The 26,075-nt window shown below is 39.9% G+C and overlaps 1 protein-coding gene across 1 annotated transcript in view; it reads left to right on the forward strand.

The window, feature by feature from the left end:
- Positions 1–22,608: 22,608 nt before the first annotated feature.
- The window catches only part of ANTXR2 (ANTXR cell adhesion molecule 2), a 153,340-nt gene continuing 149,873 nt past the window's right edge, over positions 22,609–26,075 (forward strand). Inside the window, exons 1-2 of the mRNA XM_075204559.1 lie at positions 22,609–22,908; positions 23,198–23,374. Coding sequence (XP_075060660.1) covers positions 23,238–23,374 — 137 coding nt within the window. The 5' untranslated portion in view covers positions 22,609–22,908; positions 23,198–23,237. The remainder of the gene's footprint in view (positions 22,909–23,197; positions 23,375–26,075) is intronic.

Here is a 26,075-nt window from a genome sequence, read left to right on the forward strand (position 1 = left end):
GACCCAAAGGTCAGACAGTGCCTTGCTCCCTCTCCTACATCTGAGGATGCCATTCTCTCTGGCACTCTGCTCTCTCCTTCTCACTGACTGTCGGACGTGATTTCATCATCACGTCCCGACGCTGTCAGTGAGGAGCAACTCAGAGAGGAGCCGCTGCCAGAAGAGAAGACAGAAGAAAATAAGACAGAAGAGAAGACGAAAGAAGAAAAGAAGGTCTGAGGAAGGTATGAAAAAAGGTCTTATGAAGGGGCACAATGTGATGAAGGGGCACAATGTGATGAAGGGAGCCCATTATGATGACGAGACACAGTGTAATGAAGGGCAACAGTTTGTTGAAGGGGAACAGAGTCATGAAGGGGAAAACAGTGTGATGAAGAGGAAACAGTGTGATGAAGGGGTTATTGTGATATAGGTGGAGCAGTGTGATGCGGGGGCACAATGTGATAAATGCAGAACATTGTGAAGAAGGGCAACATTGCGATAAAGGGGGCATAGTGTGGTGACGGGGCACAGTGTGATGTAAAGAGAGCAGTATGATTAAGGGGGAACAGTGTGATGAAGGGGCACAATGTGATGAGTGGGAACAGTGTGATGAAATGAGAGCCGTGGGATGAAGAGGGACATTGTGATGAAGGGGGACATTGTGGTGCGGGATGAGCCATGTGATGTAAGGGGAGCAGTGTCCTGAAGGAGTAACAGTGAGAGCAAGAGTGAAAAGTGTGATGAAGGGGGAAGAAGGGGGAGCACAGTGATGAAGGGGGGCAGTGTGATGAGGGGGCACATGTTATTAAGGGGTGTACCAATGTGACGATGGAGGGCAGCAATGGTGAAGGAGGGGAACAGTGTTATGAAGGAGGGGAGCAGTGTAATGATATATATATATATATATATATATATATATATATATATATATATATATATATATCTAGGGTCGACCTGGCGCACCATCCTAAAGTCCAACTATCTTAACTAGGGGCTCCAGTGCATGCCCTGCTCTCTGCCCCTTGAAGATTGATAGTGATAACAGTGTGACATCATTAGGTCCACTGTCAGTGGAGAGGAGCCAATCAAAGCAAGCCGCAAAAACTGTGAGGATCTCCAATGTAAATTAAGTGGAAGGAGCTTGTGGATAGTGGCGGAGTGGAGATAACGGGAGTGGGGGAGATTAGAGACTTAGCTGTTAATATTTCAAAAGCACTGACTTCTGCCACATAAGTGGCAGTGTAGGCTTAATGTTCATTTCCATTGATAAGATATACGATTGTCTTCAAATAATTCCAGGGAAGCATTCATCATTGGTTATCATAGCAATGAGAGAACACCCTCCACTGTAAACCATAGACCTTCACAAAATGTGTTCAATGAATGCCATTTTATTGTGAAAATCCACATTTTGTTCAATAAAAATAGGAGCACAGGCTGCCTCAGTGATGTCACTCATTACTAGGAAATAGGCTCCATTTTTATTAAAGTTGGTTCAGCTAACAATATAGTTGCTATGCCCATGTGTAGGTGAGAGGTACATTTAACAGAGAGCCGTATTATGTGGCTGTGATTTAATATTATTTTTATTGTGGTTGCGATTTAATTATTTTATCTCAGATAAACACTTGCCTAATTGTGCAGACAAGATCCAGGAGTCCTGTGACATGAGTTGCTATCTAAAATTCTGTCTTATGGGTCTACTACCATCTTGAGTGGCTTTGTCAAGAATCCTGGACTTACATCCAGTTTTCTTTTCCCTTATCATTTTATTTTTTATTTAAATTATTATCTTTGAATACATCCTTATATTTTTTTGTCAATTTACAATGTTCTGTTAAAGGGGGGTTAGGGACTTTGGTATTTATGGAGAGCAGGTTGACTAATGTCCATGACCTAGCCAGTCTTATTTCTTAAGTCCGTAATTTTAGTGTCACGTCAGTATACGGTATAAAATAACAGTAAACAGTAAACTATATCCTTTCAGAAATAGCAGAACACATAATAGGTATATTGGTATAGGTATATTGTCAGGAATATTTAGATTTATGTGTGAAGGATATGGCATCTAGAGAGGTTAGTACAGTATAATTTGTGAACATTTCATTTTATACATATGGCAAAAGTTGTATATACTAGACATTTTTTGTTGATATTTGTAGCTACCATGTAAAAATACATTATAATTGCAACCCTGAGGCTTATATGCTATTTAATTTATGGGGGAGGGGGTCAGGGTAGTGTCTATCCATTTAATATGGGTTATGTGACTATTTATTAAATGCTGTGGTATGGGGGCTAATAATTTTTTGTGGGTCTGAGCTTGGGAAGAAACTGGGCTATTTATTAAATATTGGGGCTGTTTTGTGGGGCGGGGGGCAGGGGAATTCATTAAATGTGAATACTATTAATTTAATATTCCGGATGGTAGCAGGTATAGTGGACTAATTATTAAATGTGGGTGCTATTGATTTAATGTAGGGACTGGTTTGGAAGAGGGATGCTTAGAGAATTCACTCATTGGTAGACTTTTCTTTTCAAATTTTATGTATCTTTACTTTTGTCTAAACAGGGTCCCAACATTCCAGGATGCAGACAAGCAGCAACAGAGCTCAAGACACCAGCAGCAGCAGTCAGTAACGTCTACCAACTGTTCGGATTCTGACGAAGCACTCCCAATTTTGAGTGATTGTTCCATTTAGTCAGGAATTTGTTCCCACTGGAGGGACATTTGGGAGGTATGGCCAGCCTCATGCTGCTCTACACCTGAAAAGGCAAGGGCTCCTATTGGACCAATATCCCCTATGGAGAGAAATCCCTTCAATACGATTGACATCCAGGGAATCCTCACTCCCTTTTCTAGCGGACCATGCATTGGGAAAATGGAAGAGTACAAAAGTCCCAGAACTTGTAAAGCAAAGTTGTTCTAGTTGGAGTTCAAGCACAGCCTGGCAGTACAGAGAAAATTGCTCATTCCTAGAATGTACAAGTAGTACCTGCATTTTTGCAATATTGCACATCTCAGAGCAAAGAATTGGTCCAAAGGTACAGTTAGAATGTTTTGCCTGGAACAAAAAGAGTTTGAACAGTCCTCACCATAAAAAATGTATCTATTACTGACAATTGCACACTAAGTGACTGAGATCTGGCATAAGGATTCTGAGAAGCTTAACGGTTATAGAAACCAGCTTTTCTCTTTCTGAGTTTGTTGTTTTTTCTGTTCCTGGTTATCAATCCATACAATTCATTTCCCCTAGGAGACAATTTTTCAATTTATTTTATTTTGAATTAACCTGAATTAAGTAATTGACCTTTAAAAAACAACAATAGCATCAATTATTTCAGTGTATGTTACTGTAATTAGAAATCCAGCATTATTAAAGTACAACAGAATATTATGTGCCTAATACATGGTATGTAGAATAATATTATTTATATATTGAGCAGTTGTATGTCTTGAACCCAAAGACTTTTCTATACAACAACAACATTGCGCAGGTGTTTGCTATTAAATCACAAGCGTGCAATGCACAATGTAGTTATTACTCATCAAGGTGCCCATTTATTATTTAATTCGGTTTTGCCAGATGATCTTTTGTAAGCATTTATAAAAAAAACATCATCCTGGGATAACGGGTTCGATAGGAGGCTGTTCTGTCGATGACTTCACTTACCTTAAAACTCCTGTTGCCTGTCTCTCCTCTCTGGTCACTATTGCAATGTGTCATAGTAACCGGATGGGAAAAGCATCTCATTAATTATTGGGTAATAATGCAATTTGCGACTTTTTCAATATTTTAGTCACATCGAATAATATGCACCCATGACATCTCAGATGTACTTAAGAGGCATTTTTTTACACAACCTTTTTAAACATTCACTTTGTACCACTCCAACTGTAAATCCCAACTATAAATCTGTAAGAGTGACTTACGCAATTCCTTTGATTGACCAGGCTTTATACCACCTAAGTATTATACATCTATTGACCGCCATGTCAGAAAGCCCCCCATTATGTGTTGATCGTTAAATAAATACCAATCTATCAATTACTTCACTATACTGCATTATCTATATAAACGAACAATTCATTTGTCCTTTCTCTCAATTATCTACACATACAATCAGACACAAGGTACAGAATCTTTTACTTTACAAAGATAACTTTGAGATCAAGTATACAGTACATAAAATGCTTACATACGATACAGAAAATACATTATAGTTTCAGCAGACATTATATTAATAAAAGTTTTACTAAGTTACTACAGAAATGAGTTATTTTAAACCAAATCTTATTTGTTATCCTACTCTGTTGTTGTATTAACTTTACATTTCAGTAAAACTCATTTCTGTATTTGAATTCAGGGATCCCTTTGTGTGTGTGTGTGTATGTGTGTGTGTGTGTGTGTGTGTGTGTGTGTGTGTGTGTGTATATATATATATATATATATATATATATATATACATGTGCAAGTGTGTGTATGCTGCAAGACACGAAAAAAGCATTTAAGTGTATTATCAGACCCAGCCCGGGAATAACGTTACGATTGGCTCCCTACTATGTGGACTTGAGTATTTAGGAGCCGGCTGCTACTCTTTTAACTATAACTCCTTGAAAAAGTATTTTACAAGACGAAACGCGTCAGAGGTTTTGCGCTAATATCTGACTCCTGTGACCATCTTCTGGATGTTTGGATCGTTGCCGGCTGGAACCTTCCCTACTATCTGCGAGTGTCCATAGGACAGATAAGCTGTTTTTTAATCTGTTTCATGTACAGGCATTTATATTAAGAGCTGCAGTGTGAAACATTGTGTTATTAAATTATGATTCTCTAGAGAATTTAACGTGTGGCTTATTGATGGTATCACACTATTGTGGTTTTAATATGAGTTTGCAGTCACCTGGTTATCATCCAGATAAATGTCAGGAGGGGACATTTGCCATCCAGGATCGCCCTGATTCCCAGTGTCTACTTGTGGTGCCATCAGAGGGATTTTCCCATACATCACTTTGGCTCAAATATTTTGAACATCTGGTACGGGAATCTTATATATTGTGGAGATTATTACTGTGTATCACTTTTAATTGCACTATGTGTGGCGCCCCCTGTCTTTTTTTTTTAAATATATATATATATATATATATATATATAAAAGCAGTTTGCAGGGATATAGAGTTGTATATAAAATGTAACAGATAAGGTAAATAGAGTTAGAGGTTAAGATAGTTATTAGAAATTTATAGAAACTTTACATATACAAGCAAGCAAAGTATATTAGAAATTGCAGGTAGAATGTGCATAAGTTAAATAGATGATAAGGTTAAACAGAAATTTCTGGAATATAGAGAAATTAGTGCAGGGAATACCTTATATTGCAATGTGATGTCCAGTAAATGTCCCAAGCTTCCAGGTGTGTGTGCATGTGTATGGACAAAGAGACTTATTTTAGCCTGGGTTAGAGCTTATATCTCTTTACCCAGAAAGCACTGCTTCAGGTGGGGGGTGGCAACCTTTACCATACCCACACAACTGGACACTGCCTGGAATGAGTCACTGCTCTGTGCTTCTTTGTTTGTTCTAACTTAATGTGGAGCCCACGATTCCTTTGTTTGATGTAGCTTCCTATCGAACACATGTATTCTGTGTTTGATATTCTCTGGCTATTATCAGCGCATAAGTTCGACAAGTGCAGTCAGCAGTGGGACACTAGTGGCCATTATGTGTGGCTCAAGCTCCCTCCACCCCAATTGCATCATCACAGGCGTAGTAGAGGCAATATAGGAGCTCTTTTACAGATTTAGTGGCTATAGGTGACAAGTTCCAAAAAGCTAAGCTTTTCGGAACTTGATAAAATTGCCCAAAATAGTCAATAGGTACTGCGGTTAAAGCGGTTATTTGCCTAATGCAGGAGATATCTCCAATATCTCCTGCGTTAGGCTCTTAGCAAATGAATATTTTACTTAAAAATGTAGTTTCTGCTTTGTAATATACTCATACATTTTTATATGCTCAAAAACGTACACAAACTGATACACTTTTTAAAGCAAAAAGCACAGTCTTTCAAATTTTTAAAAAACATTTGTGTATCTTAGAGAAATTTTAGAAAAAACAAATACACTCTATGAGAAAGAAATACGCCAAAACATATAATTAGGCCACGGATGTTAATACATTTTGTTTTGTAAATAAGACAGCTCAGAAACAAACATGGCAATAGAAATGCCTAATGACATAGGAGGGCTTGTTGCTCCTTGTATCTTTTAAAAGCTTAGCAAATTAAAAACAAAAAAAACAGAGGGAAAACATTGCCTGGACTCATTAAACAGACAATGACCTGCTAATGAACACAGCAAAGCCGAAGGTTTTTGTTCAGGCATTATAATGAGGAAGAAAATTGTCTCACGGGCAGAGGATTTGAAGCACTCAGGGCCACATGCTGCTTGTGTCTAATTTTCGGTCTGAAACTTTCTACATGCCCACAAGAATAACTGATGCTAATGATGTTATAATGCTACAGTGCATACACCAAGAACAGATAGATAACCTTGAAAATGCATACATTTTATCTAATTCAAAATATACCACTTTCTTCTGCTCATTTTTCCCTTTCTGTTGTCTCCGTAACAGCCTGATATGACAACAGATGCAATGTTATTACAAACACACTCTTCTGTACTGCCATCTCCATTTTTATAACTTAGCTCTAGTCTGTGCTTGTAAAAGTGTGAAACTGTAAGTGCACAAGACTAGCTGCCAATGTTAAATGGTGTGGTATTGAAAACATTGAGACAGGGCGGAGTTGTTCACAGTGTAACCTGCAAAATTCAACTGTGGTTAAGTGATTGAAAGAAGACCATTGTCTTAATATATATATATATATATATATATATATATATATATATATATTAATACATTTTTGGCTAGAACCTCTATACGCTGTCAAAGTAAAATAATTGTATGAAATGATTAATATTGATTTACTGTGCGATTGCGATCAGTACGCCACGCAATCGCACGATAAATAACGCACGCATACACTTACACTAACACATTCACTTGTACATAGTTTATTTTTATAATAGTTCCAACCCACAGTCGTTTATGAACAAATGTTATTAAATTTATAGTTATATATGATAACGGTAAGAAGGCCTTTATGGAGATCTAAGGTTCAGGTTACAGGAAACATATCATGTTTGGTGTCATTCTAATCCCCTATTTATCGTTAGTGATTCAGGTCCATCGGCTATGAGATCGCACTTCGTGTATGCTAGTTACGGAATATAGGAAATTAGTGATCAGAATGGTATTGTGTGTATAATGTAAATAGACCAGTTTGAACTAGCTTTCTTTGGAAACATTGGTATGCATCTGACCCCCACCCTTGGAGAGCTGACCCCCACCCTTGGAGGGTGTCGTTTGAACTGACCTATGAACTACACTATACTGGACTGTCCTAGAGCCTGAACCTATGAAAACATGGCAAGTCATCTGTATTGTATTTACTGTAACACCAAATGTATATATATATTGCTCTTTGGAATCAGCTTACAGTCTCTTGCACCACAGACTTCAGGATTGAATGACTGTAAGCTGGATCCAGCAGCGCGGGGTATGTATCGCCTGTACTTATTTATTTAATTGTTATTCTTTTGCTTTTGCTAATAAATCGCTTTGTGAGTTGGAACCACAAAAAACGCATAGACAATGATTATTGGTAAACGATAAAGTAACTTTAATATATAAGCTCCCTGAACATTGTCTTGACTAAAGATGACTGAAATTTTATATTTTATACTGTTCCACAAAGTATTGTTCAGGACGCAAAATTTTGCCATCGGAATTTGGACTTAAGTGTTTCCAGTCCTGCTCCGGCCACATAGTAGGATGAAGTAACTGTCATTATCTCAGCTCTACTCTTAGACTACAACTTCCCTGAAATGCAAATTTGCAAATACATCCTGGAATGGTACCCCGCAGGACGACAAAAAACCAAAGAAAAGATTATATTGCCAGAACTTTGGGCCATTGAGAAATTGTCTGCGTTTGCTTTTCCTATAATCACCCGCAATTGGTAAACACAGGCAGCATCACAGCATTGGGGCATTCTGAAGCTAGGAACCCACAAGCGTTGCATTTGCACATTTTAATGCTAGTGAAAGTGCACGTTGAAGTTCAATGGGCATATTTACTAAACTGCGGGTTTGAAAAAGTGGGGATGTTGCCTATAGCAACCAATCAGATTCTAGCTTTCATTTGTTTAGTACTTTCTACAAAATGACAGCTAGAATCTGATTGGTTGCTATAGGCAACATCCCCACTTTTTCAAACCCGCAGCTTAGTAAATCTAGCCCCTAATGTGTTTGACATGTTTTTGTCACTAGTATTTTGAGTTCATTGGGGAAAATATGGGGAACAACTGTCCTGCTACTCTGAGCTGGCGATAACCACAAGAGTCCCTGTGCAGCACAGAAACGATAGCCTTCCCTAGAACAAGAAGTGGGAGGAGAAAAATGCAGTGCATCTGAACGCTAGCACAAACGTAAGTGGGTATAGTGACATTACAAACAATGGGTTCCATTGTCAGACCCATTTACATGCATTGTACTAACATTAAAAATACTACTAAAATTCATTAAATTAATGACAGGAAATATGGCCTGATGACACTGGTTTTATGGTCCTTTATCATGTGTCCTTGGCACTGTAACCCCATGTTCTTATTTTCTTTCTGAGAAAAAAAAAGAATTGTAAATTGCGGACATTTAAGTAATAATTTTTGATGTGGTGAATAACTAAGTTCTGAAACTCAATGGAAGCACAGAATTGGCCAAAACTATTGGAACCCTTGCACTTTTAAAGTAAAAACTGACAATTTTTTCTAAACATTGGATGAAATTAACAACAGTATTGGTCTCTATGATTCTTTCTCTGTTAATATACACAACTTTTGTATTTGACTCTGAATTTAATACTTTATATCCTTTTAAATAAGAAAATGAAAAGAAATGACATTGGCAAACATATTGACACCCAAGACTTCCTATAGTCATGGGTGAGCTTTCTGCACCTATCTACTGGTAGTTTGGTCTAGTTGTCTTGGGTTAACTGCTCCAGTTCTCCCACATTTAAAGGGTGCCTTCTGTCAACTGCTGCTTTCAGATCTCTACACAGATGTTTTATTGGATTTAGATCTGGGCTCATTGCTGGATATGTTAGAACAGTCCAGAATCTCATCTTGAACCATTTATGGGTGCTTTTTGAAGTGGGATTAGGGTTATTGTCCTTCTGGAAGATCCATGACCTTTGATGTAGACCAACCTTGATGACAGCAGGTTCAACAGCACGCTCCAAAATGGCCTTGTAATCTCCAGATATCACGAAGCCATGCAAATATTCAAGGCACCCAGTGCCAGATGCAGCACATCCACACAAAAATATCACTGGACCTCCTTAATGTTTGACTGTAGGGAAGGTGTACTTCTCATTGTGCTTTCAGTAAACATAGGGATGATGTGCTTTACGAAAAGCTCTAGTTTGGTCTCATCTATCCACAGGACATTCTCCCAGAAGGAATTTGGCTTGTTCAGGAGTGTTTTGGCAAATCCTAGTCCAGCTTTCATGTGTATCTCTCTCTCTCAGCAGTGGGGCCTTCCTGGGCCTCCTACTATATAACCCTGTTTAATTGAGTTGGTGATGGATGATGCAATGCAAAACTGTTGTATCTTGTTTCTGAAGGACAGTTTGAATCTATTTGTCAGTTGATCAGGGTGCTTTCTTCACCATTCGAACAATTCTTTGTTGGCTACAGTGCTATGGGCCATAAACTTTCATTATGTATGGGAGGAATGGGAACATCAAGCTCTGTATGACCTCCTCAGACAATTGTCTGCCAGTCTTTCTTTTCTCCATGCTCATTGCAATATGCACAGTGAGTTAAGTTCCAAATTGAAGTTGAATCACCTGCTAAAATGTAAATATTTTTAACTACTTCTAAAAGGTTTGCTTGGAAAAAGCAATCACAGCAAAATGTGCTTCGGCGTCTCGCTGTGTGCAGTTAATCTCATAATAGAACATTTTACAATGTCAATTTGGACCACTACTTAGACCTTACTGTGGATCTTAATTTCCATTAAAGGAACTAGAATTGTGCCCAGTCCCAAGAATGAGTTTCTGAGCAGGTAGTTAGCAAGTGACTCCCTACCTAGTTAATACAGGGAGACACACATAGAGAACTGGCTATAATCCCTGCTAATGATTTAGGGAGATAATACTAAGTTAATACCTAATATAAGTGATCACAACAAGGATGTTTGAAACATCCTAAGGCAGGCTTGGCTAACCTGTGGCACTCCAGGTGTTGTGAAACTACAAGCCCCAGCATGCTTTGCCAATATATAGCAGTTTCTTGCTGGAAGGGTATGCTGGGTCTTGTAGTTTAACAACACCTGTAGTGCCACAGGTTAGCCAAACCTGTCCTAAGAGATCAGAAAAATACCATAATATACCCTATAGAAATTATAGCGGGCACAATAATAATATTAAATTATTAATATATAAAAGGAATTATATATGAATCCAAAATTATGAGAAACTTTATTTATTCAAAAAGAGATCATAGAATACACACAGCAATTTTAAAGCACTATTCACATTACCACATATTTTGCTGTTTTTAAAATAAGATAATTTTATTATAGATGAAAATAAAAGTTTTATTCAGATAATTGCGTTACATATAAAACACTTAATAAGTTGCAAAAGAAAGACTGTTGTGCACCATGTTCAAAGCCAGTTTCTTCTTCTTTTTTCTCAAAGGTGACAATAATTTTGTCCAGCCCTTTTAATGATATATTTGTGGAATAAGCTGCGACTCAGTATATTTGTCTGCTTTTTGTGTATTATGCCACTACAAAACAAAGAAATACTGATGTGTATGACAAAATATTATTTAATTTCAACAATTTTCTTGGAGAACTGGGGCATTATTAGGAAAAAACTGCAAGGATGACAATAGTTTTGGCCTCCACTGTATTTTGGCAGGTTGAATGATATGTGGTTTAGGTTTTTTAAAATGTCATTAAGCTGTATACACACAGAACATCTACTGTAGTTAGCAATTACCATGTATTTAGCCCTGTAATGTGCTGTGATTTAAAAATAAATATTCTATTCTTGCCAAGGGTCATTACATTATACAATAGTTGCTTGGAGTTACTCATCAAGACTAGATTCCTGCATTTCACCCAAATACCTTGGCCTTAAGGAATGAGTTACTGAATATTATGTATTTGAAAGGAGTCAGTTTCAACCCAGCGCACCTCCAAAAGCCTGGTCGCGCCACTTTCAATTACATTAGAGTATTACACTTGAGGTGTGTGTGCCATTCCTTTATTCATTTAGGGGTCTATTTACTAAGCAGTGGTGAGCTAAAAATCTGGAGAAAACAGCTGGATCAACTCCGCTGCCCTGCACTGCTCCAGAGAAGCCACACAGGAAAAGCAGTCCGGCTGGAGTACAAGCTGCAAGGTAGGTGGGCCTTCAGTCAATGACACTCTGCTTTTATCAGTGGCTCTGGCTGTTCAGTGTTATAGAACTATAAAGCACATCAGGTCCTGCAATTGGGCAAGCTGGAATTTTTAGCTCCAAAATAGCTGAAGAGCCGTAGGTTACACAGGTATACAGACAGCCACATAAAACACAAATACTGTTCCACTGGCACCTACAAATGAATTCCTTCAGTGGGTTCTTCATGCTAAAGCCCTACACTGCTCCTGCTGTTTTTTTTGTTTCTTCAACTTGCCCCCCCATGACATCTTTGCCCTGCAGGCACTTCTGCACTGGGGGAGGGCACTTGCTCTAAGCGCCATGGTTCCAGGCTACGCCTCTGGGTACTATAGACTATTATGAACTTTCTAAAATCTAAAAAATTTCTAGAATCTAAAAAAAATTCTAAGGGACACTCAGTTTGACCATCCACTAAAATAGAGGGTGGCAAAGATAAAACAAAATTAATTTGTTTCTTTGTAGGCATGTAGGGGGGTATTCAATTGTTCCTCCGGGCGCCGCCGGAACGAGCGCGTTAAAACTATTACCGTTTATACGGTAATAGCTGCGAGCTGAAATTGAGCGAGTAATTACCGTATAAACGGTAATAGTTTTAACGTGCTTGTTCCGGCAGCGCCCAGAGGAACAATTGAATACACCCCTAAAAGTGAGTTATGTAAAATATTAGCACTTAAAGGGTAATTCCAGTTGATATATAATGGAATTTATTACTTTAAGAATTTTGTATGTATTAATTAATTAAGTGAACAACCAAACTTTTACATATATTTTAAACTTAGGAGTGGATTAAATCTGTTTGAATTTCTTTCTGTATTTGTGAGAAGTACTCAACTGAGGGTTCTCTTTATTAAGACACCCGCCACCCCACCCTCCATAAGTAGATTTTCTATTGCTGCAATTTACAGCAATAGAAAATATTTTATTGGGCAATTTATGAAAAATTTTTCACTGGGTCAGCTGAGCAATTCTCAGCTTCCTGATGATACTGGCTGACAACGGTAAGTCTCCTCTTATTGATTACCAAGCCAGCCATGGGACCCTCTGCGCATGCTTGAGGCGGCATACCGGCTCAGACATGCAAAATGGAGCTGGAATTTTATAAATAAATAACATTTTATAATAAAGTATATTTTCATGTGGGCACCCCCTGCTAATGCCATCCTGAGTCGGCGTTAGCAATGAGAGGACAGCAGCGGTACATCTTAACTATACTTGGTAAATATGCATCGCAGGACCACCAGTGATGGCTACCTGCCTACGATAGCAGGCAATGGCCTTTACTATCTAGGGGCTTTGGTAAATAAGTGAAGCCCTAAGATTGGGTGCCCACTACAGAATATTCCGACCAATGTGTTATCTACAATGACTTTACTAATGACTGAAAAGTAAAAAGTCCTGATCAGCATGCCGATTCATGCGTACACACTATACATGATTTAAAAGATTTACCCACAGGTCTGTGCTCTTCAACTGTCATACCCAGTAGCTAAAATGAACATGACTCTGTAAGCTCTATGAACATCTTGATTGTGAGTGCAGACACACTGCAGGATTGGAAGGATGCCGTTCCATAGCTGAACGAGAATTATAGTTTGGCTGAGCAATCAAAACAAATGATGGTCTGTGCTTTGGAACGACTATTATTCATTGTCTAAGTGTACACACTAATGTGACATTGGGCTGAATGGTTGTTTATTGGGTGATTGGCCTGATAGTTGGCTTAAAATACTGTACCCAGCCTAAATCCTGTGTCAAAAATCCCTTTTGCAGAATTTAGGTCTTATCTCCCTGTAATAAATAGACCCTTAAGTTGCCTCTGGTACTTCAGAGAGAGAGAATGGAATAGGATTTAGGATGTTTAGTGTGCATAACAAATAGTGAAGTTCCAGTAAAGGAATGGGGTAAATTAGTATAAGCAAATTTTGCCCATGCTATATATTTGGCTCAATCAGATCCAACTCTTTTCATGTTCACCAAACACACTTGCACTTTAATCTTAGAAAACGTTCAAAATTTCCCAAGATATTTTGCAATGATTTTAATATTGGTAAAGTCACAGTTTCATCATGTTATGATTCTGTAACAGGAACCATTCTGAGGTAACAGTGTACGTACATAGTTATGTCTTATAACCGCAATGTTTTACTATAGTATATTATAAAAATTCCCAAAATGAAGAAGCACATAGAATGCATATTTGGTGAATTTTCTGTACTAAGAATATACCATCTTTTTGTAGATTTGTTTTTCATCATATACATCATATAGTGGCTCACCTCAAGTAAACGGTAATAGAAAAGTGCTAATTGCATAATAAGGAAAACAAAGCAAGCACATCTCTAAGGCAGGGATTGCAGTACAAAACCAAGAGAGTTAATCATTTCCCAAATTGACCCCCTCCGCTCTGCACAAGATCTGTGTCTCTCATCACCTGCTCCCATGCCCGGATATAGGACATTTTTTCAGGCTGCACCCAATCTGTGGAATGCCCTCCCTTGCACCACAAGTCTTTCCTGTAGCCTCCAAACCTTCACTGAAAATTCACCTCTTTCGACAAGATTATCAAATTCCCGAACTGCCCACTTACCCTACCAAATTACTATCATGTGTAATATTAATAATAATATTACTGTTATTACACAGTATCATGTAAAACTCATGTTCTCATTCTGTGCTCAAACAACCCTCTGACCAGCAGACCAACATTGCTGTCTGACTGGACCAATATGTATGAAAATCCTATTGTCCTACAGATTGTAAGCTTGCGAGTAGCACCCTCTTACCTCTCTAAAACCTACATTTTATTACTATGTTCCCAATTGTAGTTATGAAATATTCTGATGCTATATAAGCAAATGTTAATAATAATAATAATAATAATAATAATAATAATAATAAAATAATAATAATTATTATTATTATTTTAGTTTATGCAAGAGCCATCTGGCCTCCTCCCTCTCTCTCAACCTGGGGAGGAGGCCAGATGGCTCCTGAGAGACTCTGCTTAGCCATTGGATGAGGTTGTGACAGAGGAATTGCCTGATTTTATATACGGTCTAAGAAAGTCTATGGTGCTCTGATTTTCTGGTACGCAGTTTTTATACACTTAGGGATGCACATTGCACCTGTGTGTTATATCTTTCACCTTTGGGTTCACTATTTGATCTGCTGGTGGAGGACTATTTCCAGAATTGGTACAGTTTGAAACAATACTGCACTATGTTATTTTCTGTTCTGTTTTTCTGCATTGTTGCTACATCTGATGGAGTTTGAGAGGGATTACCTCTGAAGAGGAACCTCTATTTGACCATTTACATCTTGAATACATCTTTACGGTACGCAGTTATTACATCTTCCCAAATACCATATTTGATAATACACATTGGGGCGCCCTACTTGTTTTTCTGTTACAGCATTACCGTTATCCAGATTAACCATCTGGTCACAAGTACTCTGAGGCTGCCGCTCTCAACTGAGCTAAGTGTTGTTCTGGGACTGATTCCTTAAAACTGGACTTTATACATTACCTACACCAGTTGTCTATTCAAATTGTATTTACGCTGTGGTAACTAGCGCCATTATATATATCTTGTTTTGTTTGTTTATATATATATATATATATATATATATATATATATATATACACACACAGTGTTGGATTCAAATAAATTAACAACCGGTTCTCTACCCTAATGACCATTTAAAGTATGCAAAAATATATACCGAAAGGTATTGTAATATTTCATGCACTTAATACTCAAATAAGAACAGTAAAAGAGATACACAAAACTAGATTGTTATAAGAAAGAGTTTTAGAATGTTAAAGAAAAATATTAAAGAGTACCTTACCTGACAAAAATCTGTTATTTAATATTATATTCATATTATGGTAATAGTAATGGCTCTCTTCCTCACACAGCTGCCATGTAGCTTCCTTTGCCCCTCAAAACACTGCGATGCAGCTTCCTTTGCCCTCAAAACACTGCCATGGAGCGTCCTTTGCCCCTCAAAACATTGCAATGCAGCTTCCTTTGCCCCTCAAAACACTCTGCCATGCTGCCTTCCTTTGCTGCCCCTTGCTCCGTTCCTTCACTTACCTTTTCTATCGGGTTCTTTCTTCTCTTTTCATCCCTTCTTGTCACCGATTCCTGTCTGTGCCGCTCCTCACTGACGTCACGCCTGACATTCAGTGCGGGCGGAGCAGGTGCCGATGCCGCAGAGAGGTGATTTTTTTTTTTTTCAAGGAGGCTTGAAGGAACCAATGTAGTAGAGGAGAGAGAGAGAGAGAGAGAGAGACTGTGTGTGAGGGAGAGAGACTGTCAGATTTATACTGGGGCGAGAGAGGGAGACTGTGAGATTTATACTGGGGCGAGAGAGAGAGACTGTGAGATTTATACTGTGCAGTCCCATTCGCTCTGTGGATACCATATCAGAATGTTCTGGCATGGAATAACTTGACCTCTTTACTTTGTTACACTCAATAATAACAATCCAAAGACCATGTTACAATGCTGTAAATCTTATTTCTATTATAGGATCTGGTGTATGCTTTGACTGCAAACCTACTGTCACATAACGTAAGAGAAGTTGTTAAGAAGTGGTTTTGGATAGTGATGCAGGAATTCATGTACTGTGTAATCTTGGTACATACCGCACAGTACTTTGCACCACTATAATATTTAAAAACACACTAAGATACATAAAAGAAATTAACATATAATTTAAATTGAACTATTTTGGTACTTACTTCTTAAAAAGAAAACAAATTGGCCCTCATGTATGTGGTTTAGTGAAAGCCTCTAAGGGACCAATGGACATTTTGTTGCACCAACAAAATTAATCTAATGCTCCTGGACAAGATTGATCACTTTGTTAGATAAAATGATTACTAAATGCTTGTGGAACTTTTCTTTAGCAAACTATATATCAATATATAAAACTAGAAGCTAGTTTACAAGACAAAGTCATAATTACCATTATTATCCTTTAGTTATAGAACACCAACATATTTATACAGGGCTTTGCAATCAGATATGTTATTCAGGCACAACAGTCCCTGCTCCAGAAGAACTTACAATCTACATGAAAAAACAGGCAGTATTTAACTTATGTGCAAAACAGAATACTCATTTGCACCCCTTGCATTGTAACATGGTTTTGTCCAGGAGACTGAAATAAGAAGTTTCTTAAGTTAAGATCTTTAATGAATCAGGTCCTAGATGATTGTTATTTATCATTAGCACTATTCAGAACTGAAACTAAAAGGCTGAAAAGTTGCTTGTACTCAGTACTCCTCATACCTTGGTGTCTTTGCCTCAAGTTACTGAATGTTAAATCACTGAGTCATTTGTCATGTGACACAAGTAGGCAGTGCCTGCTTCTTGCTTTAGGCAAAAGAAAAAAATAACTGTATATAATAGTAAACCAATGCATCTCTACCTTATCGTCAATACAATTTTACTTAAGGAAGCAGAGTTAACACTTTTTTTTTTGCTTTTATTGAGCTACGCTGGGATATCAACAAGCTAATCTAAGTATATATTTCAGCTCTTTCCAGTGCAATAAAGTCAAGGTTTTCATAGAGAAGAATGGATTTTATTTTAGAAAGCAATATTAATAAATATTAGCAGGCTGGATGTCAGTAGAAATTCAACATCAAAAGAAGGTCCACAGTATCTTCTATGAAACTTCACTGGAAAACTGGGAGAGAAAAAAAAAGACAGTTTACAATTTGACTGTTTGTTTATCCTGATCCGATTCTGAAACCAAACAAGCTGGAATCATCAAGCAGTTATATATATTGATGCTAGCACACAATTGTACTGGCCTCACCAGAGAACTAGCACAATGTGGGTAGTGTACTCCCACTTGATCCCAAATTCTATCTTCCGCCCCCTCGACTTTCCCACTGCCACCCAACATCAAAACAAACTAGCCCATCACATAATCTCAGCCACCCTCCTGCCAAAATGCTGCAGACTGGAAGCAAATTGCTCCCCCCACCCTCCCGACTGTCATATATCGAGCATGACATGTCCATTGCATGGAATTTTTGACAAGCATTATTAATAACTCCTCTAAATACTTCAATAAAGTATGGGACCCATGGTTGTCCTTTTTTCAATACCTCTCTCCCTTCCCCTGACATAGTCAGTGCCTTTGTTCCGTACACACATCTAGCCCAACCCCTCCTTCCCTCATCTCCACTCTTTGCGGTCCTAGCACGCCACCTACTCTACTCCATACTTACCTACTTTTGAAGGCAGCTATCCGGGAGGGGGTCCGTCGAAGGAGCGTGGCCACGAGTGGTGTGTCATTAGGCTCCGCCCCAGGTCAATCCTATGCAATTTCGGCCAATCGCAACAGGGGGCGGGGCCACCATGCCGCGTTTAGCCCCACTCCCACCCATCTTCAACAACGGAGACAGCTGGATCTGGGATTTTTGCTTGCTCTCTCGGAAGTCCGGGAGAACTCACAAAAATTCAGGAGTCTCCTGGACATTCCGGGAGAGTAGGCAACTATGCTCTACTCCCGCACTTTTTCCCTCTCTTTTCTTCTTTTTCTCCTGCCCTTATCTCTCCTCCTCTCAAGCTCTTGCTTCTTCTGTCCTCTCTTTTCTTTTGCCTTATTCATCTAAAAACCTGATGGTCTATTTAACTGGGTTAACTCTGCTTACCATTCCTACAGAAATGTATGTACTTGTTGATCTCATTATACCCGCAGTTGTATTACTTCTGTATTTGTGTAATTGACCTTCAATAAACAAATTAAAAAAAACAAAACAAAAACCCCTCTAATTACCCTACACTACATGTATATGTGGATACTATTGGGCTCAATATGTACATGGGAACAGCAAGGCAAAATGTGTATGTCAACATATATGTAGGCATTGGCTCAGATGTGTATCTGTCACTGTTTAGCATACTGTGTATATGGGCACAGTGTTTACTTAAACACTGTTGGGGACAGTATCTGTTTGTGTGTAAGCAATGCTGGTAGAATGAGAGTGTGGGCACTAATTGGCACTACTGGGCACAATGTAAACTGGTTACTGCTGAGCACAGGCTGCATGAACGATGATAAACTTTTCTCATCGTGTAGATGGAATATGTGAGGAGTTTGTATGTTCTACCCGTGTTTGCGTGGGTTTCCTCCGCATGCTCCGGTTTCCTTCCACACTCCAAAAACATACTGGTAGGTTAATTGGCTGCTAACAAAATTGACCCTAGTGTGTGTGTGTGTGTGTGTCTGTATGTGTGTGTGTGTGTGTGTGTGTGCTAGGCAATTTAGACTGTAAGCTCCAATGGGGCAGGAACTGATATGATTTCTCTGTACAGCGCTGCGGAATTAGTAGCGCTATATAAATAAATGGTGATGATGATGATGATGATGATATACAATTAGGTATGCACTATACTTTCCTAAACATAAAGCATACTTGCCTACTCTCCCGGAATTCTCGGGAGGCTCCCGAATTTCGGGAATTCCTACCAGGACTCCTGGAAGACTAGGCAAACCTCCCGGATTCGCCGAAATTCACCGCATTCAATGACGGGGGTGGGGATTAATTGCGTCATTAAGTCCCACCCCCGCTATGCAATGCCGTCAATTTCAGCATTTTATAGTGGGGATGGGGCTATGGTGACGCAACGAGGCCCCCTCCTACCCCCTGATCTCCCGGGTGAAAAGTTTTGAAAGTTGGCATGTATGACATAAAGGTGTGTCCCCACAGTAAACTTCTCTGGTGAGCTAAAGCTCCCCCAGTCTGATACTTCACTTCCTGGTTCATCCCAACATTTTAACATATTTTACTGTTTGTATATATACACATATATATATATATATACACATATGTTTATATATATATATTTCTGTATCATCATCATCAGAGACTGCGCTGACCAAGGTTGTTAATGATCTGATCACTGCTAAGACTGAACGCCATTACTCTCTCCTAATTCTCCTTGATCTCTCGGCTGCATTTGACACAGTTGACCACTCTCTTCTCATACAAACGCTGCAATCCCTAGGTCTTCAAGACACAGTTCTATCCTGGTTCTCATCTTACCTCCCTAATCGCTCTTTCACTGTTAATTTCTCTGGAGCCACATCTGCTCCGCTTCCCCTATCAGTTGGAGTACCACAAGGCTCGGTGCTAGGTCCTCTGCTGTTCTCTATCTATACCGCTTCTCTTGGAAATCTAATAAGTTCCTTTGGCTTTCAGTATCATCTCTATGCGGATGATACCCAAATCTATCTATCCTCTCCTGATATCTCGACATCTGTGTTGTCCCGTGTAACTGACTGTCTTTCTGCCATTTCATCTTGGATGTCCTCTCGTCAACTCAAACTTAATCTTTCTAAAACAGAGTTAATAATATTCCCACCCGCCAACAAGAGCATACCTGACATTTCTATCTCTGTTGATAACATGACCATAAATCCCACCCCACAAGCTCGCTGCCTAGGTGTAATCCTTGATTCACGCCTATCCTTTGTTCCCCACATTGACTCTATATCTAAATCATGTTACATACATCTAAAGAAAATTTCCAGAATCCGCACATATCTCACACAAGACACTGCTAAAACCTTAATTCATGCACTAATCATCTCCCGCATTGACTATTGCAATTCCCTCCTTACTGGTCTTCCCAAAAACAGACTCAAACCCCTAAAATCTATTTTGCATGCTTCGGCAAGACTGATTTTCCTTGCAAATAGCTATTCCTCTGTTGAATCACTCTGTATGTCTCTACACTGGCTGCCTGTCTTCTACCGAATCCAATATAAAATACTTTTACTAACCTACAAGGCCATCAACAAAGCTGCACCAACATACATCTCCTCTCTTGTCTCAAAATATCTCCCAACTCGGCAACTCCGTTCTGCAAAAGATCTGCGTCTCTCATCCACCCTCATTACATCCTCCCATTCCCGGTTACAGGACTTTTTTCGGGCTGCACCCACTCTATGGAACTCTCTCCCTCGCACAATAAGACTCTCCTCTGTTCTACAAACTTTCAAGCGTTCTCTGAAAACCTACCTATTCAGACAAGCGTATAATATTCCTCAACCACCATCTTAACCTCACTACCTTTAGCCTGTTACACAATTTCACACAAGACAACTACCCCCGGACCAACATTATTGTGTGACAGGATCATTTAGCTTATGAATCACCCTACCTTTGCAGTCTGGCTGGGCCAAGATGCAAAATGTATACTTAACCTCATGTGTCAATCTCCCATTGTCCCATAGATTGTAAGCTTGCGAGCAGGGCCTTCTCACCTCTTTGTCTGTTTTACCCAGTTTGTTTATTAGTTTATTACGTTTGTCCCCAATTGTAAAGCGCTACGGAATATGTTGGCGCTATATAAATAACTGATGATGATGATGATGATACACATATATATATATATATACACATATGTTTATATATATATATTTCTGTATATCAAAGCTATATGTTCTAGTTATCCGTTCTGCCTGCCTGAATGTATGTTGGAATGGAGCGCTGAGTGCATTACCCATCTATTCCGGCAGCCAGAATGGGGCTCTGAGTACCTTAACCATTTGTTCCAGGTGTCGGAATGGATGTCTAAGTACCTTAGCCATGCATTCCAGGCAGGGGCGGACCCAGACATTTGTCCTACCCCGGGCGATTTTAGGGGGGGGGGGGGGGGGATTTAGGTCCCGCCCCCTTTCTGTGTTCTAAGGCTGCCGGCGGGTGCACAGTATGTGCAGGTCCGTTCAGCAGTGAAAGTGTGCTGTCCCGCTGCTCTGATTGTGTTTAAAACACGATCAGAGCAGCCGGGCAGGACACTGTCACTGCTGAACGGACCTGCACAGTGTGCAGCTGTTGGCAGCAAGCCCCTGGTAGGGGGGGCGATCGCCCCGATCGCCCCCCCCCCCCCCCCCCCCCCCCGCCCCCTGGATCTGCCAATGATTCCAGGTGCCAAAATAGATGTCTGAGTATCTTAGCGATCCATTCTGGGTATCAGAATAAGGTTTTTCTTATATCAATCATCCATTCCGGGGGCCGGAATGAATAATTAATGTACTCAGAACTCCATTCTGGCAGCCAGAATGGATGGGTAAGGTACTCAGAACCCCATTCCAGGACCCAGGATGAATAGCTGTGGTACTCAAAGACCCATTCCGGCACCTGGCCTGGATAGCTATGGAACTCTGAGACCCATTCTGGCAGGCGAAATGGATAGCTTAGGTACTGGCAGACTCATTCCAGCACCCAGAATGGATGGGTAAGGTGCTCAGAGCCCCATTCCGGCACCTGGCCTGGATAGGTATGGAACTCTGAGACCCATTTCAGCAGCCGGAATGGATGGCTAAGGTACTGGCACACCCATTCCAGCACCCAGAATGGATGGGTAAGGTGCTCAAAGCCCCATTCCGGCACCAGGAATGGATGGTTATGGTCCTCTTAGCTATATTCTGGCAGGCGGAATGGATAGTTAAGGTACTGGCAGACTCATTCCAGCACCCGGAATGGATTGGTAAGGTGCTCAGAGCCCCATTCCAACATGCATTGGGGCAGGTAGAATGGATAACTAGAATATTCAACTATGATATACAAAAATATACATAAATATATTATGTGTGTGTATATATATATATATATATATATATATATAGACACACATACACACAATACAATATATATGCAATATAATATGTGTAACAGTTGTTCCACATATTCCAGAGAACAAATCTGTGTAGCAGAACAGAATGCACTATACATGCAGAGAAAACACAACAACTTTCACTAAAGAACTTAACTTGAGTTTATCTAAATTAATTTAACTTCACTACTCAAGCTGTAGTAAACTGACTTATTCCGGAGTTCCATCTTTTACCTAATCTGTATTTTGATGGTACAGAGCCCACGAGCAGTATTTTAACTCCTCCCAGGTCTACAAGAGAGGTCTCAGTTTAGTTTTGTCGATGAACAGTTTAACAGAACTTAGAGCAAACTAAACTTTTCTCTGTTAGTAATAATACTGGCACTATGATGACATAGTACTCTCCACCCCTTCCAGCCAAACACACATGCTCAGTCATATCACACATCTTTTAAGCAAACCGGAGGCTAGAAACAGATTTCTTGTAGCCGTCCCTCTTCTATATAAGGGTGAAAAACAAGATTACTGCCCGAGGAGTCACCGACTGAAAAGAACAAGGGAAAACCACAAACTACTGACACCTAAGCCAAACTTGTGCAACTTGGAGTGGATTGAAAGGAACGAATGAGAGCGGATCTGCAACACGAGAGAGCAGTGTTATGATCTGAAGAGATTTGCCAGGGACACACAAGAGGATAAAGAAAAGGGTACAGTACAAGAGAATGAAATATAGATAGGACAGACAGAAAGAAATAATGAAGAGGGCGGATATATACCTATATTAAGCAATAGAGAATTAAAGAAAAACTACAATGATCAGTATGTTAGTAATTAGGCAGTTTGAAATACTGAGCAATAAAATGTAAGTAATGAAAGAATGTGAGTGCAAAGATAAGACATGTGGAATAGAGTTGTAACAAAGGGATATACTGTACTCCATAAAATAGATTCACGGGACTGTTATTAAAGCTGTTTTTGTATTGCTCTTCATAATAGAAAAAGATCCCCACCCCAGTGTGCACATACATAAGAAAAAATGAAGTGCTGCAGGACTGGACTTTTCTCTGGGCTCTGGATGATGCTGGCTGGGCTGCTGTCTTGTATGTCTCTCCCTGCTGTGGCTGACGAGCCGTCCTGCCAAGGAGCCTTCGATCTCTACTTCGTGCTGGACAAGTGAGTTGCAGGGGCCTGGGGGAGGCAGAATATAGCCGCTATCTGGCTGTGGTTGCCAAGCAGGAGTGGTGCACGGACATTGTTAGCAGAGTTGGAGCTTCCTCCCTGTGCTATGCTGATCTCATTGTGAGTGTGTGTTGATCAGATTTCCACTACTCCCGAGAGTGCATAAGAGGTCAGGCAGATGTTTTGACATTGAACAGGCATTTAGCCACCATAGTCACGCCATCCTGCATCATTCAGCTGGACTGAGTATGACTGATGCTAACCTCCATATGCAGTCTTTTGTAGTATTTAAATAATCTGATCTGAGTGATATTTTATCAACGTTTAATATCACCAGATTATAGTATCTGTCATGTTTCATCTATATTTTATAAGTAGCAAAGTTTTGCCTTTAGTGTGTAAGCCAGTGAAGGGAAAACAGGAAAGGGAATGGTATGAGGTGAAAGGCTGTAGAGGCAAGCTGTGAAATGTTGGTAAAAGTGCAAGGCAGGAATGACAGGGTAAAAGGATGTTAGGTTTTGGGACAGGAATAAAATAGATTGATGGTTTAGAAAAGGTAATAGACACTAGAGGTTAGGTTGAGGGGCTTACTTAAGGATGATATTAAAGGTAGTGAAGGAGTTAAGACATTTTCTTTGTGGAATACATTACCTTAATATTACTGACACATGCACTGCACTCACACATTTCACTGTTATATTGCTGCTACACTGGCCTCTATAAGTTTACTATACAAAATGGTCTGCTACTGCAGCCAATAAATGCATATGTGCGTGGATGTCCTTCTTGGTTTGTAAAATATTAAGTATGCTTTTACTGATAAAAGTAATCTGATCTATGCACAGTGTGCATGTGGTTTGTGCTATGCACTGTAAACTGGATTGTGGCCAACAGTCTGCTCTGATGTGACTATATATAATATTATCATTCTGGGCCTAGTTTTCCACAGATAAATAATACCAAATGATGGGACTGAATAAATAGAAATGATTTTCATCTGTGGTATAATGTCAGATCTTAAAATTTGTAATAAACTTCATTTTTCAAAACATTCTAACCTATTAACATATTAAATAATAAAAATGTAAAGGCTGATAAGGCTGACACAAGAATATTTCAGCATTTATCATTTTTGGCGCTTAATTCCTCTGAACTAGTGTAATATGGGCATGGTCACACAGGCAAGTTGGAATTACACTACATGTAGTGTTTTATGCACAGTGACAGGAGAATATTGCTACCCATTCGCTTTAATGTTTTGCTGACTGAGCATATAATTCCTACAGAATACCAGGTCAGAAAGTCACCCATGTGACCTATCCTTCTCTTATATTATCCTCTCCTCCCTCAACCTGCCCTCTGGATCTCATCCCCTCTCACCTCCTCTGCTCCCTCTCCCCCAGTGCCTGCTCCCACCTTTCTTACCTTTTCAGTCTGTCCCTCTTCACTGGCATCTTCCTCTCATCCTTTAAACATGCCCCTGTCTCAACCATTCTTAAAAAAAACCAATCTTGACCCCACCTCACTCTCTAACTACCGCCCTATTTCTCATCTCCACTTTGCCTCCAAATACTTGAGAAGCTTCTCTTCAACCGTCTCAGGAGCTACCTTTCTGAAAACTGCCTCCTTGATCCTCTCCAATCTGTCTTCCGCCTCTTCCATTCAACAGAAACTACCTTGACCAAAGTCACCAACGATCTTCTCTTGGCCAAATCCAGGGACCACTTCTCCCTGCTTATCCTCCTAGATCTCTCTGCGGCCTATGCCACAATAGATCACCCACTTCTCCATACCCTTCACACCATTGGCCTTTCTGACACCGTCCTTTTGTGGTTCACATCCTACCTCTACAACAGTTCCTTCTCTTTTTCTACCACTGGTTCCTCCTCCCCCCATCCATCCTTCTCATAGGTGTCCCTCAGGGTTCTGTCCTTGGCCCTCTGCTCTTTTTTTTTGTACACCTTCTGTCTTGGGTGTCCAGTTGCCTCTCTGCCAACTCCTCCTGGATGTGCTTATGCTTTCCCAAACTTTACATGGCCAAAACTGAACTCATTATCTTCCCTCTATCCCTTCTTTCACTGTTGACAACACCACTATCTTCTCTGTTGCCCAACTCTGCTGTCTAGGTGTCATAATTGAATCCTCCCTCTACTTCTCCCTTCACATTCAAACTCTTGCCCAATCCTGTTGCTTCCAGCTCTGCAAAGAGCGCCGGTATGACTTCCTCTTCTAGGATGCCACCAAAGCGCTTATCCCCTTACTGATCATTTCCCATCTCGACTACTGCAACATTCTCCTTATTGGCCTCCCCTGCTCCCATCTCGCTCCTCTTCAATCTATACTTAATGCTGCAGCTGGACTTATCTTCCTCTGTCGCCACTCCACATCTGTCTTCCCTCTCTGCCAAGCCTTACACTGACTTCCCTTCCCCTACAGAATCCTTTTCAAGCTCCTCACTCTTACGTACAAGGCTCTGCCCAACTCCACTGCTCCCTACATCTCCAACCTCATCTCCATATTTACTCCCTGCCGCTCTCTGCAGTCGGCCAATGACTGTCGCCTTTTTTCCACTCTGGTAAACACATATCACTCCCTTATCCAAGATTTCCCCCATGCTGCCCATCCACTGTAATGATCTCCCTCATTCTATCAGACTATCCCCTAGCTTGTATAACTTCAAACAGTCATTTAAAAC

Source organism: Mixophyes fleayi, chromosome 1 (genome assembly GCF_038048845.1).
Source record: "Mixophyes fleayi isolate aMixFle1 chromosome 1, aMixFle1.hap1, whole genome shotgun sequence".
Lineage (NCBI taxonomy): Eukaryota > Metazoa > Chordata > Amphibia > Anura > Limnodynastidae > Mixophyes > Mixophyes fleayi.